At 36.9% G+C, this 18,663-nt stretch overlaps 1 protein-coding gene across 1 annotated transcript in view; it reads left to right on the top strand.

The window, feature by feature from the left end:
• Nucleotides 1-18,663, top strand: part of Ano3 (anoctamin 3) — a 241,347-nt gene that overhangs the window by 147,567 nt on the left and 75,117 nt on the right. Inside the window, exon 12 of the mRNA XM_051144318.1 lies at nucleotides 1,696-1,830. Coding sequence (XP_051000275.1) covers nucleotides 1,696-1,830 — 135 coding nt within the window. The remainder of the gene's footprint in view (nucleotides 1-1,695; nucleotides 1,831-18,663) is intronic.

Raw genomic sequence — 18,663 nt, 5'->3', positions numbered from 1 at the left:
TGTTAGTAATTAAGTTGTTTATGAGTCTTTGTGTTGTTTCCTCTATATAACAAGAAAAGAATGGTTTGTGACAGTTGGGACCTTTTGATAATAACTAATGGGTTTTCCACAGGCAGATCTGGTATCGTAAAGTTATTTTAGAAGACAACACATCATAAACTGAAATGTCACACTAAGAGCTTTAAATACGGCATAAGGAGGATGCCTTGGTTGAGCAGCAATGGGCAACTGCAGCAGTAGATTCACTTTGTTCTGTTTCCCCTGCAGGACTGTGTTGTACTCCTAAGGAAGAAGTAAATATTATAGGTGGTTGTAAATACCAGTGTTCTATGGCGAGGTCACTTTTGGCCATCTTTCTTCATCTGCAGCTAGGTTCGCCATCTTATGATACACATTGAAATCTACTTTGACTTGGATCATATTTTAGTCTAATAATATTGCTTATATTAAGCCTCAACAAAATGCAGTTCAATGAATTATTCTTATGGCCAGATATGTCTCTGCAGCCCACAATCCTCATTATTATAAAGACATACCATTGTTCATCAACAGAAAGTAAAGACTTGTTAATGAAAAATAATAAATTAATAATCTTCTCACTGACAATCACTATGAAACATCATTTTTTAACACCATAGCTGGGGTAGGGTTGAGTGCAAGTAACCAGTTTTAGAAAAAGGAGACATGACAGTAGTAGGGATATCAAAGAGTGTAAAATTGTTTCTCTCAGCTCTTTATAAATTATGGGACTATAAAAGCTAGTATTGGAGTGGGTAAAGGAAGAACAATCGAGTAGATCTTAGAACTGCCTCATTAATCTGCCACTTCTGTATCAACTGAAGACTAATAAAGTATATTAATACTTTTAGCTTCTTTTACTTTTCTAATAATGCCTGCTACTGAAGCTTTATATAACTCTACCTTCCAGAAGCTTAAAATGTTTTGGAAGTAATGAGGAATTGAGAAATAAAGGAGTGCTATTAGAAGGCATCATGACTAATGCACCAATGGCGGCATGGTTTAGAGCATGGAAGAAGAGAAGGACACTTTTCAAAAGCTGGAGAGTGAGCCAGGAGAGGCTTCCTGGGAGAAGAAATGTAAAGAAAAAGACTAACACCAGTTAGAGAAAGAGAGGTTTTGTTTTACATTCTAGTTAGAGACCAAAAATACTCACAGGATATGTTTCAGAGATGGCTTTGGTGGAAGAAGACAAGCTGCATAATGACAGACAATAGCATAAGCATGTCAGACCAGGTGTGCCAGCTGAGACACAGTTACCTTGAAATGAAAATCCATTCAAAAGGGCTCAATGATAATACCTGCTGTTTCTTTTTTTATTCTAAAAAAAAAAAAAAAAAAGCTTTGTTAGGTAGAGACTGAAAAGGTAGACTGCCAGTAGGATACGGAAGGACAAGGTTTGGGTTACGAAAACCATTTTAAGAAGGTTGGACTAGAACTAGGTATTATTGAAAGTTTATCTTGTGCTTCCCCCATTGTGACCAAGTTTATAGGAAAACATGTTTGCCATAATGGGATTCATTAACAGCCAGAGGTGTCAGATACCTAAGTATTACTCACAAGTTCCTAGGCAGGTAGCCTCAGTTTCCATCTGAATCCCCCACTGGTTGTAGTATTGGAGATGGTTAGGTCATTTTTATCCCATTAATTCAAACTGAAGACTGGCTTTGTGTGCAGGCTGTACTTTGGTGAGAAGATTGGCTTATACTTCGCCTGGCTCGGATGGTATACTGGAATGCTGATTCCGGCAGCAGTTGTTGGCCTGTGTGTTTTCTTCTATGGATTAGTTACAATGAATGAAAGTCAAGTAAGGTGAGCTATAAAGACACTTGTCTGAGGTGTTTGACCTGCTTTTGAAAGGGCAAAGGTCTATGAACAGTAAGGTAAATAATAGTACTGCTGTGAATGTGCTCTGTTTTGTTTTTATCATGGCAGAAGATCTATTAAAATGTTATTTTGAGAGTTTTATATGCAAATTCTTTGGGTATGTGCCAAGAGTTCTTATCTCTTTGTTAAACGTATTTTCCAGTATATATTACATAATCTAAAAATACCAGCAAAGTGGGATTTAACAAAAGATGGTCTTATATAAAAAATGTGATTATCTTTTAAAAACAGAATGACAAAAGATTTGAAATGGAAAGATTTTTTTTATAAATAATGCATTATTTTTCACAAGTATAATATTGAATTTAACTCTGTATCATAAAGATCAAAACACAAAGAATCCCTGTTGTGGCTTGTAGATAAAAAGCCTTACTCCTTGCAGAGGACCTGAGTTTGGTTCAACCACATGTAACTCGAACTCCCATGGATCTGATACCTTCTTCCTGCCTCCAAAGACACCTATATACACATGTTCCATATGCACACAATTGAGCCCACACACATACACAAAAAATAATTAAACAAATCTTTATCAAAACTTGGTTTTTGCTCTCCTTTTGTCAATATTTTTACAATGACCTTGCTACTAGAGAGAACATTTTAATCGCTGGTGATAATATAAAATTATGTGGTGTCATAAATATTAGTTTCTCTGTAATTCTTTTAAAAATATTCACATACATATAATTGTTTGCCTGAAAATAAAGTGTCTCCATTGTACTGAAATTGAATAACCAAACTCCTTGATTTGAGATCTCTGAATTTCTTTGTTTTCAAAACAATCACTAAAGGTCAAAATAATATAAGCCAATCAGTTTTGCTTCAGGGTGGTACAGAATCACTCTCACCCTGAGAATCGACATCATCTCATATAAACTTCAGTTTTAAACCCCCTTCTTCTTTTCTCCTTTTGGGACTTCCTTCAATACCATTCAGGGACTAATCTCCTGAGCTCACAGGACATATTGTCATTTATAGCTAAAAGTGTCTTGGAAAGGTAGCTCTTCTTTTGCAACGAATTAACAAATAGATGCCTGCTCTTTTCTAATGACAGACAAAAAGGAAATGAATCTAGGTGGGAGAGGAAGTGAGGAGGAGCTGGGAGGTGTTGAATGAGGTGAAGCTATGGTAGGATATATTATATGAGAAAAGAATCTATTTTCACTTTTTAAAAAACGGGAAGATGATCACTCAATAATCACTGCTCAGATTAGATCCATGAAGAACATGCTCAACATTGTAAATGCTATATAGGTTATCATAAGACAGACACCTCCCTCAATCAAAACAAACTTGAAAATGTACAAAAAGTAGACATATTCACAAAATGTAATAAACTTACTGTCCCTGTTGATTTAGTACCAGTAGGGGGACCTAGGCTTCTTTTGTATGAAGCAAGTATTCTTTAACCTTTAGTATTAGGAACATTTTAAAAGGCATTAACAAACGCTTTCAATTCTGCGCTTTTTGGTATTATATTACCACTACCGCTGTCACACTGTAATTAAGATCTTGTCAGACTTTCTATTCTAAACCAAGATAAGCAGCACTGAATATCTTGACTTTCAAATTTTTGAGACTGAAATTTTCCATTCAAGGTGCCAGACAGAGTTGAGTCGTGGCTCTTATCCAGGTGGGCTGGCAGGGAAGAAACTCAGGTTTGTTTTGTGTTCGTTTATATTGCTATCTTGTTCTGCTTCTTTTTGTTTGTTACAAAGTAACAAGTAGTGAAATAAGAAACCGCTGGAAATATGAGTCTGTTTATATATCAACAAGATACAACCAAATGCAGTCATGTTTCTTTTTGTTGTTGTTGTTGTTTTGGGTTTTTTGTTTTGTTTTGTTTTTTTGTTTTCTCGATATCTTTTTTTAAATTTTATTTTATTAATTTATTCATATTATGTCTCAATGGTTATCCCCTCCCTTGTATCCTCCCATTCCTCCCTCCCTCCCATTTCCTCCTTACTCCCCTCCCCTATGATTGTGACTGAGGGGGACCTCCTCCCCTTGTATATGCTCATAGGGTATCAAGTCTCTTCTCGGTAGCCTGCTATCCTTCCTCTGAGTGCCACCAGGTCTCCCCCTCCAGGGGACATGGTCAAATATGAGGCACCAGAGTACGTGAGAAAGTCAGACCCCACTCTCCACTCAACTGTGGAGAATGTCCTGTCCATTGTCTGGATCTGGGTAGGGGTTTGAATTTTCTTCTTTTTTGTATTTTTATTGTCGTCTTTTTATTGAAAACAGATTCTTTTAATCATGATATATTTTGATGAGTTTCTACTGTTTACTTCTCCAACTTCCTTTCCATCTCCACTTCCTCTTATCTACTCCTTTCTTTCTCACATTAGAAAATAAACAGGGTTCGTTATCTATTTCCTGAGTTGTTTTGGTTGTAGCTTGACCCTTTGGGATGGAGTTTTCCTTCTAGTACCTTCTGTAAAGCTGGATTCGTGGATAGGTACTGTTTGAATTTGTTTTTGTCATGGATATTTTGTTTTCTCCATCAATGGTTATTGATAGTTTTGCTGGGTAAAGTAGTCTGACCTGGCATCTGTGGTCTCTTAGGGTTTGCAGGATCCCTGTCAAGGCCCTTCTGGCTTTTATGGTCTCTGCTGAGAAGTCGGGTGTAATTCTGATAGGTTTGCCATTAAATGTTATTTGGCCCTTTTCCCTTGCAGCTTTTAATATTTTTTCTTTGTTCTGTATGTTTTGTGTTTTGATTAGGGGGAGACCGGGTGGCACTCAGAGGAAGGACAGCAGGTTACCGAGAAGAGACTTGATACCCTATGAGCATATACAGGGGAAGGTAATCCCCCTCAGGAACAGTCATAGGGGAGGGGAGTAAGGGGAAAATGGGAGGAAGGGAAGAATGGGAGAATACAAGGGATGGGATAACCATTGAGATGTAACAAGAATAAATTAATAATAAAAAATTAAAAAAAAAAAGAAAAGAAACAGGGTTCTAAGGACTAATACATTTTAATATAGTATGGTGATATTATATAATAAGATAGAACAAAAACTAACACAGTGGAATAAGACAAAACAAACAAAAAGCGAAAATAGAAAGTGAAGGAAAGTAGCCCAAGAAAAGGCACAAGCCTGAGCCTGTTGATCCTGAGAAACTAGTTTTCTTGGTTGCTTCCACCCCCTTTAACTATTACAATCTTTTCATCTTCTCTTCCATGTGGTTCTCAGATACCTGAGGGGAGGTATTTGATGGAGATATCCCATTTAGGTCTGAGTGTTCCAAGGTTTCTCATCCTTTGTATAAATTTCTGCTTGGGTCTCTGTATTTGTTTCCACTTGCCCCAGAAGGAAGTCTCCCTAATGATGGCTGAGTAAGGCACTGATCTATAAGTATAGCAGAATGTCATTAGTAGTCATTTTATTGCTACCTTTTTTTTTTTTCAGAATAGTAGTATTTTGGTCCTGGGATATCTAATCTTAAGTTCTTGGTTACCCAAGCAATGTCAGATATGGGTACCATCTCAAGGAATGGGCCTTAAGTCAAATCAGATGTTGGTTGATTACTACCACCAGATTTATGCCACTACTGCACTAGCTTAACATTCTGACAGGACACTATTGTGAATCAAAGGCTTTGTGGCTGGGTTTGTGTTTACTTTTCTCCTTTCATAACATGCAGAGTATCTTCCTGTACCAAAGACACAGGCCTAGAGGAGTGAAGACTCTATGTAGGTAGCAGCTTGACTTCTGCATGTTCATTGAGTTGTGCAGGTATCCTGTGCAACAATAGGGCCTTGCTGCCAGCTTGTGGAGAGAAATCTATAGTCTTGGTAACAACCTAGCCTGTTTGGAGGGTTTCAATGGGAACAGTTGTGCCAACAACAAATTTGATGCTAACATAATCCCAGTACTGGAAGTTACATTTGATGACAAGAGATGCCCCCAATTATTTGATGATTTCATTTAGATTACCCTCATATATGTATTAAATTTCCATAGTACCCCTCAGATGACCCTCGATCTTATCTGTCTCTCCATGTATTCTCTCCTTTGTCCCCCTATTCATTTTCCCTCCCCCTTAATCCCTCTATTCCAATTCCCGCTACCATATATCTATAACTAGGTATTTCCCTTTCCTACGGATATCTGTCTGTCTCCTAGTTCCTTAAACTATACATAACCTGTGTGTCTCAACAGATTATAATTGATTATCATTTACTTATCAGATAATATCCATATATAAGTAAAGGCATACTCTATTTGCTTTTTGGGGTCTGGTTTAACTCACCCAGGATGATTTTTTTTCTAGTTCAGTCTATTTACCTACAGTTTTCATGATTTCATTTTTACAATGGTTGAGTAATATTCCATTATGTAAATGTACCACACTTTCTTTATCTTTCTTCTGTTGAGGAACATCTAGGTTGTTTCTAATGTCAGAATATTATGAATAAAGCATCAATAAACATGGTTGAGTAAATTTCTCTGTAGCAGGATGAGGTGTCCTTTATGTATATGCCCAAGATGTTATAGCTGGATCTTGAGGTAGATCCTCATTTTCCTGAGGAATCTCACACTGATTTCCATAATAGCTGTGCAATTCTGCCCTCCCACTAACTATGGAGGTGAGTTCCTCTTACTTCACAGCATGATTTTTCACTTGTTTTATTCATCTTAGTCATTCTGACAGATTTGAAAAGACATCTCAAATAAGTTTTGATTGGATTTCCCTGATAAGTAAGGATGTTGAACATTTCCTTACTTGTTTCATAGCCATTTGGGTTTCCTCTATTGAGAATTATGCTTAGACCTGTACTCTATTTTGTAATTTGCTTATATGTTTTCATGGTACTTAACTTTGTGTGTTCTTTATACATTTTGAATATTAGCCCTCTACTAAATGTGGAGTTGGTGAGAAACTTTTCCCATTCTTTACCTTGCTGCTTTGTCTCAATGACAGTGTCTCTTGCTCTGCTTCTCGGTTTCATGCAGTCTTGTTTATTAATTGTTGATCTTAGTTCCTATGCTAGTGGTTTTCTGTTCAGAAAGTTATCTCCTATGCCAATAAATTCAAAGACCACATAATTTCTTCTTCTTTCAGGTTCAATTAATCTGGTTTTATATCAAAAGTTTTGATCCATTTGGAGTTGAATATTGTACAGGGTGATGGTATGAATGCATTCGGAACAACCATCTAGTCTTATCAGCACCATTTCTTGATGATACTGTCCCTTTTCCAGGGTGTATTTCTGGCTGCTTTATCAAAATCAGGTGCCAGTAAGTGTGTGGATATATTTCTTTGTCTTCATTAATCAATATGTTTAATTTTTCTGCCAATACCATGCTGTTTTTAATATGATAACTCAGTAGTATAATTTGAGGTCAGGGATGGTGATGCTTCCAGCACTTCTTTCAATATTCAGTATTGTTTTAGCTATCCTGGATATTGTGTGTTTATATATGAAGCTGAAAATTTGTTATTTCAAGATCTATTAAGAATTGCTTTGGAATTCTGATGGAGAATGAACTGAATCAGTAGGGTTTTTTTAGTAGGATAAGCACCTTTACTATGTCAATCTTATTGATTCATAAGCATAGATCTTTCCATCTTCTGATGTCTTTTTCATGTTCTTTCTTCAGTGCCTTAAAGTTTTTAAAAATTTTTTCTTTATTACTTATACCGTGTTCTGCCTGCATGTACACCTACAGGTCAGAAGAGGGCACCAGATCACATTACAGATGGTTGTGAGCCACCATGTGGTTGCTGGGAATTGAATTCAGGACCTCTGGAAGAGCAGCCAGTGCTTTTAACTTCTGAGCCATCTCTCCAGCCCACAGGTTTTTTTTTTTTTTTTAAATCATACAAATATGTCACTTTTTAAGTTAGAGTTAGTCCAAGGTATTTTATTATTTTTTTGAGGCTATTATGAATGCTATTGTCTCCCTGATTTCTTCCTCAGTCTACTTCTCATTTGTACATAAGAGGGATGCTGGGGTTTGTGAGTTATTTTGTTTTAATCTAATTTGTTGAGAGTGTTTATCACTTGTAAGGTTTCTCTGGTAGAATTTTGAGGATGCTTTATGTATACAATCGTATCATCTACATATCTTGACTTCTTCCTTTGCAATGTGTATAGCCTTGATCTCCATCAGCTGTCATGCTGCTTTAGCTAAGATTTTAAGCATTATATTGAATAGGTACAGAGAGAATGGGCAACATTGCCATGTGCCTGAATTTAGTGTGATTGCTTTGAGCTTCTTTCCATGTACGTTAATGTTGGTTAGTAGCCTGCTGTAAACTGCTTTTATTAAGTGGAGTGAGGTGTGTCCCTTGTATACCTCATCTCTTCAGAACTTTTTTCATGAAGAGGTGTTGGATTTTGTCAAAGGCTTTTTCTGCGTCTAAGAAGAGGACCACATAGTTTTTTTCTCTTTCAGTTTGTCTCTGTGGTGGGTTGTGTTTATCAATTTATGTATATTAAACCATCCTCGCATCTGTGAATTGAAGCCTACTTTATCAGGGTGGATGATTTTTTTTTATGTGTTTTAGATTTAGTATGCAAGTATTCTGTGGAGTATTTTTTCATCTGTGTTCATATAGGGAGTTGATCTGTAATTCTCCTTCTTTAAAGGCGTTTATGTAGTTTGGATAACAGTGTAACTGTGGCCTTATAAAATAAATAGGGTGCTGTTCCTTCTATTTCTATTTTGTGGAATAATTTGTGCGATATTGGTGTTAATCTTTCTTTGAAACTCTGATAGAATTCTGTGATAAAGCCATTTGGTCCTAGGTTTTGTGCAGAGTAATAAATATGGATCTGTTTACATTCTTCTACATCCAGACATCCAGTTACACCAGCACCATTTATTCATGACACTTGCTTTTTCCATTGTCTGTTTTTGTCTTCTTTGTCAAAAATTGAGTATCCATAGGTGTGTGGGTGTGTTTATTTCTGTGCCTTCTTCCACTGATCTACTTGTTTGTTTTTATGCCAATACCATGTGGGTTTTGTTAGTATTGCTTGGTAGTAATCAGAGATGGTGATACCTCCAAAAGTTCTTTTATTAGTCAGGGTTGTTTTAGCTGTCATGGGTTTCTTTTTTTAGTTTACCATATGAAGTTGAGAATTGTTCTTTTCAGGTCTGTAATATTAAATGCTCACTTGTAAGTGTAATGTCATGCAGGTCTTTGGAACTCTTTTATTGTGTGCAATGGGAACTTGATGGTCTTTGAGCATCAACTAGGTTCATCATTGCCTTTCTGTCAGCTTTGACAGCCACAAATAAACTCTTCTTTGTTTTATGAATATAATCATGCTAGGTACATCATGTAAGTGAAATAACGCAACGTTTGTTTTATGATTGCTTATTTCACCATCTAAAATGCATTCTAGATTCATCCATATTTTTATATTTGACCCACATCCCACATGTAAGGCCAAATCATACTATATTTGTCATATATACAGTTTTTTTTCACATCCTTGATATATAGAAATTTGGTTTGTTAGATATCTTTGGCACACTCTAAAAGTTAGTCAGCAAAGATGGGAGCACAGGAGCATTCTGGCATGTTAGGGCAAAGCACTCACTTTGTATGATCAAGGGCCTGAGTTTAGTTCCTAGCAACCCTGCCCTCAACCCCTCACAAAAAAGAAAAAAAAAATCAGTCTTCATTCTAGCAGTGGTTTTGACTTAACAGTTGCTTGACATTTATATCTGGTTCTGAAATTGATGCTTTTTCATGCTACCATGGCCTGCTTTTTCCCTTGTCTGTTTTCTCCTTTTGCTACAATGTGTTCATCACCCAATAGACACTTCCTGATCTTTCTTTTGTCATGTGAGTTGAATCGCTAGGATCACAGCACTACAGGGGTAGGTCCAAACATCAATCCCAAGTAGACTGAGAATTGTTCCTTCTTTAAGAGGAAGTGGTTACTATTTCTTCGCAGTTGGCCTTTACTATGCAAATTTAGCATAGATATAAAAATAAAGAAAACCACAATTGCAGTGGCAGTATAGGTTGCCAAGCTCTGGAAAAGAAATGATTAAACATTCACAATGGGACGTCTCCCTTCTTCCCTCAGAGGCTAAGTAAATTAAAATAAATTTGTGGCATGCAAATTCCCTGTTTTGGAGTGGGAGGATATCAAAAATTTCTGTTCCAGTGAGATGGCTTGGTATATAAAGACAGCCAAGCCTAAATACCTGAGTTTGGTGGCTGGAGATCACATGGAGAAGGAGAGAACCAACTCTATAGGTGTTTTCTGACATGCATGAAGCTATACACACACACACACACACACACACACACACACACACCAAACAAATAAGTAAGTAAACAAATGTAATAATTTTTAAAAACCAATAATAATTTTTCCATAGAGCATGATATATAATTCCAGCACATGGGAGGTGGAAGCAGCAGGGTTAGGAGTTCAAGAGCAATCTCAGGCTGTACAGGAGGTTGAGGCTAGCCTGATCTAAATAAGACAAGTCTAGTGAAAGAAACAGACAAAAAGTTAATATTTTAATACAATGTAACAAACTAAGCTTTGAGCAATGACAGAGATTAAATTTTGTGATCATGACAATAAAATTAAAACACCTTATAATGATTTAAATTCTGGACATAGTAACTTGAAAATAAAGGCTTTCTTTTGTGGCAGAGTAAAAAAGATAATGTACTACAGACCAACTCTAAACTTTTACTTTCTGCAAAATTAAAGGTATGATGAATTGTTCAGTATTTGTGAAATACACATCAGCTAATATTAATGCACTTACTTAAATTTTTTAAAGAAGTGTGTAAATTTTTCTTATTTCTAAATCTGTGGGAATACTAAAAAGAGATACTGCATTCACTTGCTTTTGGTGTTTAAAAAATGTCTGGTGTCTTTTTACCATTTCCTCCTTTTTCATGTACACATCCTAATTACTAGAGAAATGAAAGTGCAAGGAGTACAGTATGGTATATAGCATGCATTGCACTATCATAACTAACCCATCATTTGTGATTAACTAATTCTTCTTAACTTGAAATGAATTTGACTCTTTCAATTACGTTATAATTAATGGGACACTAGATCTACAATCAGCAAATTCTTTCTGTCCTAGAGGTACCCTTCCTAGCTCTATGACCTTGAACATGACCTTGAATAAACCACTGAAGGTGAATATGTGCTTATGTTTCCTGTGCTAAGCAAGGATAATTGGCATTGCCTGAGATTGGCTAAGACTAGGCAGGTCAAGGGTGATCTATTCCTCTTTTTCCTGAAGCATAGTTAATACATCATATCAGTTATTCTCATTTTGAGTTGGGTTATAAACATCTCACATTCAAGCATACTTATTGCTTTTTTTTTTTTCCTTTTTTTTTCAGATCTAGCAGTTTATTTTATTTTATTTATTATAATTTATTCACAATACATCCCAATTGTTATACCTGCCCTTCTATTTCCTATTCCCACCCTCCCTCCCTCTTCTGTCCTATTCCCCTCCCCTAGACCATGACTGACTGTGGGGGAGGGCTTTTCCCCCTCACTGTCTGGCCATAGCCTATCAAGTTTCAGCAGGATCACCTGCATCCCCCCCCCCTTTCCCTGTGCACCACCAAGGCCATCCTGCCAAGGGGCAGTGATAAAATTTGAGGTACCAGAGTGCATGTCAGAGGTTTTAAGGCTGCCCCCACTCCTCATATGGAGAATTAGCTGTCCATCGGCTCATCCACTACATCTGAACAGGGATTCTAGGTTCTCTGCATGCATTGTCTTTGGTTAGCACATCAGTTTGTGCAGGCCCCCTGGGGTCCAGATGCACCTCCACTGATGGTCTCCCTGTGGAGTTACTGACACCTGCAGGTCCTTCCATCCCCCTGTTCTTCCATACAGCTCTTAGCTCTCTGCCCAGAATACAGCAATCAGTCCCAGCATCCATTCCAATCCCCTGCTAAGTGGAGACTTTCAGAGGACATCTATGTTGCGCTAATATCCAGCTATAAGTGAGTATATACCATGCCTGTCTTTCTGGGTCTGAATTACCTCACTTAGAATGAGCATTTCTAGTTCCATCTGTTTGCCTGGAAATTTCAAGATTTTCTTGTTTTTAATAGCTGAATAGTTTTTCATTGGGTAACTATACCACAGTTTCTTTATCCATTCTTCTGTTGAGGGACATCTAGGTTGTTTCCAGATTCTGGCTATCACAAATGAAGCTTCTATGAACATAGTTGAGCATTTGTCCTTGTTGTATAGTGGAACACGTTCCAGGTATATGGCCAGGAGTGGTATAGCTGGGTCTTGAAATAGCCTATTCTCAATTTTCTGAGAAAGCACCAGATTGATTTCCAAAGAAGTTGTAAAGTTTGCACTCCCACCAGCAATGAAGGAATGTTCCCATTTCTCCACATCATTGTCAACATACGCTGTCACTTTGATTTTTTTTTTTTTTTATCTTAGCCATTCTGGCAGTTGTAAGATGGAATCTCAGAGACATTTTAATTTTCATTTTCCTGATGACTAAGAACATTGAGCATTTCTTTAAATGTTTCTCAGCCATTCGATATTCTTCTGTTGAGAATTCTCTGTTTATTCCTATACCCCTATTTTTAATTAGGTTATTTGGTTTGGTGATGTTTAACTTCTTGAGTTCTTTATATATTTTTATATGTTAGCCCTCTTTGGATGTAGGGTTGGTGAAAATGAAATCTGTAGGTTGCCCTTTTGTTCTGTTGAGAGCAGCCTTTGCCTTACAGAAGTTTTTCAGTTCATTATGTCCCATTTATTAATTTTTGATCATAGAGTGAGAGCTATTGGTGTTCTGTTCAGGAAGTTGTCTCCTATGCCAATGAGTTCAAGGTTCTTCTCTACTTTTTCTTCTAACAGATTCAATGTGTCTGGTTTTATGTTGAGTTATTTGATCTACTTGGACTTTTTCTGCAGGATGATCAATATGGACCTATTTGTATTTTTCTGCATGTAGACATCCAGTTAAACCAGAATCATTTGTTCAATATGCTATCTTTTTTCCATTGTATGGTTTTTTTGGCTTCTTTGTTAAAAATCAAGTGTCCATAGGTGTGGGGGGTTCATTCTGAGTATTTGACTCAATTCCATTGGTTAACTAGCCAGTGCCATGCAGTTTTATTACTGTTGTTGTATATATAGTACAGCTTGAGATTAAAGATCAATATTCTTCTGGCGGATCTTTTATTGTACAGGATTGTTTAAGATTTCCTGGTTTTTTAAAACATATATGAAGCTGAGAATTGATCTTTCAAGGTCTGTAATAAGTTGTGTAGGTAGTTTGATAGTGATTGTATTGACTCTAGATTGCTTTTGGTAAGGTAGCCATTTTTACTGTGTTGGATTCTCCTGATCCATAAGCATGGAAGATATTTCCAACTTCTGATATCTTCTTCAATTTCCTTCTTCAGAGACTTGAATTTTTTTTCATATAAGTCATTCACTTGCTTGGTTAGAGTTACATCAAGATACTTTATATTATTTGTGGCTATTGTGAAGGGTGTGGTTTCCCTCATTTCTTTCTCAGCCCATTTGTCATTTGTATACAGGAGGGCTACTCACTTTCTTTAGTTGATTTGTATCCAGCCACTTTGCTTAAGGTGTTTATCAGCTGTACAAGTTCCTTGGTAGAATTTTTGGGGTCCCTTTTTGGGGTCATATCATCTGTGAATAGTGGTACTTTGACTTCTTCTTTTCCAAATTGTATCCCTTGATTTCCTTTAGTTATCTTATTCTCTAGCTAGGATTGCAAGTACTATATTGAAGAGATATGAAGAGAGTGAACAGCCTTTCTTGTCCCTGATTTCAGTTTCTCTCCATTTAGTTTGGTGTTCGCTGTACATTGCCTTTACTATATTTAGGTATGTACCTTGTACCCTCAGTCTTTCCAAGAAAATTAACATTGATGGGTGTTGGATTTTGTCAAATGCTCTTTCAACATCTAAGGAGACAATCATGTTGTTTTTTCTTTCAGTTTGTTTATATGATGAATTTCATTGATGGATTTCCACATATTGAACCACCTCTGCCAGGAATGAAGCCGACTTTGTCATGGTGGATCAGATTTTTTATGTGTTCTTGATTTGGTTTGCAAGTCCTAAAGATTTCTTTATTTTATATATATGAATGCTCTATCTGCATATCCAATTGCATGCCAGAAGAGAAAATCAGATCTCAGTATAGATGGTTTTGAACCACCCACTATGTAGTTGCTGGGAATTGAACTCAGGACCTCTGGCAGAGAAAAGGGTTTTCTTAACTATTGAGACATTTCTCCAGCCAATTTGCAATTATTTTATTGAGTATTTTTGCATCAATGTTTATAAGGGAAATTGGTCTGAAATTATTTTTCTTTGTTGGGTCTTTGTGCAGTTTATGTATTACAGTGATTGTGGCTTCATAGAATGAGTTTGGTAGTGATCCTCCTGTTTCTATTTTGTGAAATAGTTGAAGAAGTATTGGTACTATTTCTTCTCTGAAGGTCTGGTAGAAATCTGTGCTGAATCCATCTGGTCTAGTGTTTTGTTTTTGTTTTTGTTTTTTTTTTTTTTTTTTTTTTTTTTGGTTGGGAGAATTTTGGTGACTGCTTCTATTTCCTTAAGGGATATAGGACTGTTTAATTTGTTTGCCTAATATTGATTCAACTTTGGTAAGAACAATTTATCAAGAAAGTTGTCCATATCATTTAGATTTTCAGATTTTGTGGAATATAGGCTTTTGAATTAGATCTAATGAGTCTTTAGATTTCCTAAGGATCTGTCATTATGTCTCCCTTTTCACTTCTAATTTTATTGATTTATATATTCTCCCTTTGTCTATTAGTTAGTTTGGCTAAGGTTTGTCTCTCTGGTAGATTTTCTCAAAGAATCAACTCTTAGTTTCATTGATTATTTGAATTGTTTTCTTTCTTGCCAATTTATCGATTTCAGTCCTGACTTTGATTATTCCAGCCATCTACTCCTCTTGGGTGTGTCTGCTTCCTTTTTTCTAAGGCTTTTAGGTGTTCTGTTAAGTTGCTTGTATGAGATGTCACTAATTTCTTTATGAAGGCACTTAGTGTCATGAACTTTCCTCTTAGAACTTCTTTTGTTGTGTCCCATAGCTTTAGGTATGCTGTGCCTTCATTTTCATTGAATTTGAGGAAGTCTTTAATTTCTTTCACCCCTGACCCAGTTATCATTGAGTAGAACATTGTTCAGTTTCCATGTGTGTGTAGACTTTTCCTTATTTTTGTTGTTGTTGAAGCTCCCTATAGTCCACAGTGGTCTAATAAGATACAGAAGATTATTTCTGTTTTTTTTTTATATCTGCTGAGGCTTGCTTTTTGACTGACTATATTGCCAATTTTGGAGAATGTTCCATGAGGAGCTGTAAAGAAGCTATATTCTTTTGTGTTTGGGTGAAAAGGTCTATGGATATCTGTTAGGTACATTTGATTCATGACTTTGTTAGCTTAATTATTTCTCTATTTAGTTTCTGCTTCAGTGATCTCTCCTTTGGTGAGAGAGGAGTGTTGAAGCCTTCCACTATTAATGTGTTGGGATTGATTTTTGATTTATGGTTTAAAAATGGTTCTCTTACAAATGCCAGTGCCTTTGTATTTAGAACATAGGTGTTCAGGATTGTGATATCCTCTTAGTGGATTTTTCATTTGATGGGAACAAAGTATCCTTGCCCATCTTTTATTGATTAATTTTAGTTGGAGGTATTTTATAAGATATTGAAATGGCTACTGGAGCTTGCTTCTTGGGTCCATTTGCTTGCACAATCTTTTTCTAGCCCTTTCCTCTCAGGTAATGTCTACCTTTGTTGCCTATCTGTGTTTCTTGTATGCTAAAGAATGTGATTTTTGACAAAGAAGCCAAATCCATTCAATGGAAAAATGACAGCATCTTCAACAAATGGTGCTGTTCTAACTGGATGTCTACATGTGGAAAAATGCAATTAGACCCTTATTTGTCACCATGCACAAAACTCAAGTCCAAGTGGATTAAAGACCTCAACATAAAACCAGAGACATTAATCCAGTTAGAGGAAAAAGTGGGGAAGAGTCTGGAACACATAGGCACAGGAGACAACTTCCTGAACAGTACACCAACAGCCCAGGTCTTAACGTCAACAATTAATAAATGGGACCTCATGAGGCTGAGAAGCTTCTGTTAGGCAGGTGACACTGTCAAGAGAACAAAGCGACAGCCTACAGACTGGGAAAAGATCTTCACCAACCCTTCATCTGACAAAGGTCTAATACCAAAAATATATAAAGAACTCAAGAAATTAAATACCACCAAACCAAATAACCCAATAGAGAAATGGGGCTCAGAAGTAAACAGAGAATTCTCAACAGAGGACTATCAAATGGCTGAGAAACACTTAAAGAAATGCTCAACCTCCTTAGTCATCAGAGAGATGCAAATCAAAACAACTCTGAGATTCCATCTTACACCCACCAGAATGGCAAAGATCAATAACTCAACTGACACCACATGCTGGCGAGGATGTGGAGAAAGAGAACAACTCCTTCATTGCTGGTGGGAATGCAAACTAGTACAGCCACTTTGGAAATCTATCTGGCGCTTTCTCAGAAAAATGGAAATAGGGCTTCCTCAAGACCCAGCTATTCCATCCTTGGAATATACCCAGAAGATGCCCTACCACACAACAGGGACATATGCTCAACCATGTTCATAGCTGCCTTATTCATAACAGCCAGAACATGGAAACAGCCTAAGTGTCCCTCAGTAGCAGAATGGATAAAAAAAAAAAAACTGTGGTACATTTACACTATGGAATACTACTCAGCTATTAAAAACAAGGAATTCCCAAAATTTGTGGACAAATGGATTGAACTAGAAATTATCATAATGAGTGAGTTCACCCAGAAGCAAAAAGAGTTAAATGGTATATACTCACTTATATCAAGACACTAGTCCAAGGGGTACATCCCCATGAAAAACTTTACCTACCAGGAAAGTGGGTCAGAGGGGAGGACATCCTATTGAGACTTTAGGTGTGAGAAGCCTGGGAGAATGAGGAAATAGAAGGATCCAGAGGGTCCTGGAAAACTACAGGCAGGTCTGGGCCCTGGGGTCCTCCTCAAACTATGGCACCAGCCAAGGAAAATATAGGCAGTAAACTTCGAACCCCTACCCAGACTAGCCGATGGACAGGACATTCTCCACCGTTAAGTGGAGAAGGAGACCTGACTTTCACACAAACTCTGGTGCCCCATATTTGACCATGTCCCTTGGATGGGGAGGCCTGGTGGCACTCAGAGGAAGGATAATAGGTCACCAAGAAGAGACTTGATACCCTATGAGCATATACAGGGGGAGGAGGTCCCCCTCAGTCACAGTCATAGGGGAGGGGAAAAGGGGAGAAGAGGGAGGGAGGGAGGAATGGGAGGATACAAGGGATGGGCTAACAACTGAAATGTAATTTGAATAAATTAATAAAAAATAAAAGAATTTTGGACCTGTTTCTGCAACCATTCTGTTAGTCTGCTTTTTTTATTGGAAAGTTAAGGCCTTGATGCTGAGAGTTACTAATGACCAGTGATTGTTGATTCCATTTTTTTGTGGAGTTGGTGGTGACAGTGTATAACTATGCTTGTTTCTTTTGGTTCTGCTGTTTTGAAATTATCTATATGCTGTGTTCTTGGGTGTAGTTGACCTTATTGGGTTGGAGTTTTCCTTCTGTTGTCTTCTGTAGGGCTGGTTTGGTGCACGATGTTTAAATTTAGTTTTTCTATGGGATATCTTGTTTTCTCCATCTATGGTGATTGAAAGTTTTGCTGGATGTAGTATTCTAGGATGATATCTGTGATCTCTTAGAGTCTGCATGACAACAATCAAGTCCTTCTGGCTTTCATGACCTCTGTTTAGAAGTCAGGTGTGATTCTGATGGGCCCGTGTTTATATATTACTTGCCCTTTTTCCCTTACTGCTTTAAATGTCCTTTAAATGTCAGCTTAGTATTTTGATTACTATGTGGCAGAAGGGATTTCTTTTCTGGTATAGTCTATTTGGTGTTCTGTAAGCCTCTTGTATGTTTAAGGACATTTCTTTTTGTAGGTTGGGAAATTTTACTTCTATGATTTTTCTTGAAAATATTTTCTGGTCCTTGAAATTTGGAATCTCCTTTTACATCTACTCCTGTTATTCTGAAATTATGTCTTTTTGTGGTGTCCTTGATTTCTTGGATGCTTTGTGTCATGAGTTTTTTGGTTTTAATATTTTTTTTTTTGAGAGATGTGTCAATTTTTTCAATTGTATCTTCAGCACCTGAAATTCTCTCCTCCATCTCTTGTATTCTGTTGAATATACTTACCTCTATGACTCCTTATCTCTTCTCTAAGTTTTCAATTTCCATGGTTTTCTCAGCTTGTGTTTTCTTAATTGATTCTAATTCCATTTTCATGTCTTGAACAGCTTTAATCGTTTCCTTCTCCTGTTTGATTGTTGTTTCCGGTTTGTTCTCCACAGCCTCTATTCGTTTATCTGTATTTTCCTTTAATTCATGGAAGGCTCTCTTCACTCCCAGAGATTCGGCTGCATTTGAATATCCATTGGTTTTTGGGGTTTTTTGTTTTTGTTTTTGTTTTATTGTTTTGTTTTGTTTTTTATATTTCTGATGAAGCCATGCTGTCCTGAATTTTGTTGATTGTGTTCTTACCCCTTCCTTTAGGCTTCTACTGAGGGTTCAGGTTTTCTAAGTTGGCAGTCGAGGGGGCAAGTCCCTTCGTAAGGCAGCTTCTTGGTTT

The sequence above is a fragment of the Acomys russatus genome, chromosome 4, assembly GCF_903995435.1.
Source record: "Acomys russatus chromosome 4, mAcoRus1.1, whole genome shotgun sequence".
Taxonomy (NCBI): Eukaryota; Metazoa; Chordata; class Mammalia; order Rodentia; family Muridae; genus Acomys; species Acomys russatus.
This window is presented reverse-complemented; position numbering and strand designations above follow the sequence as displayed.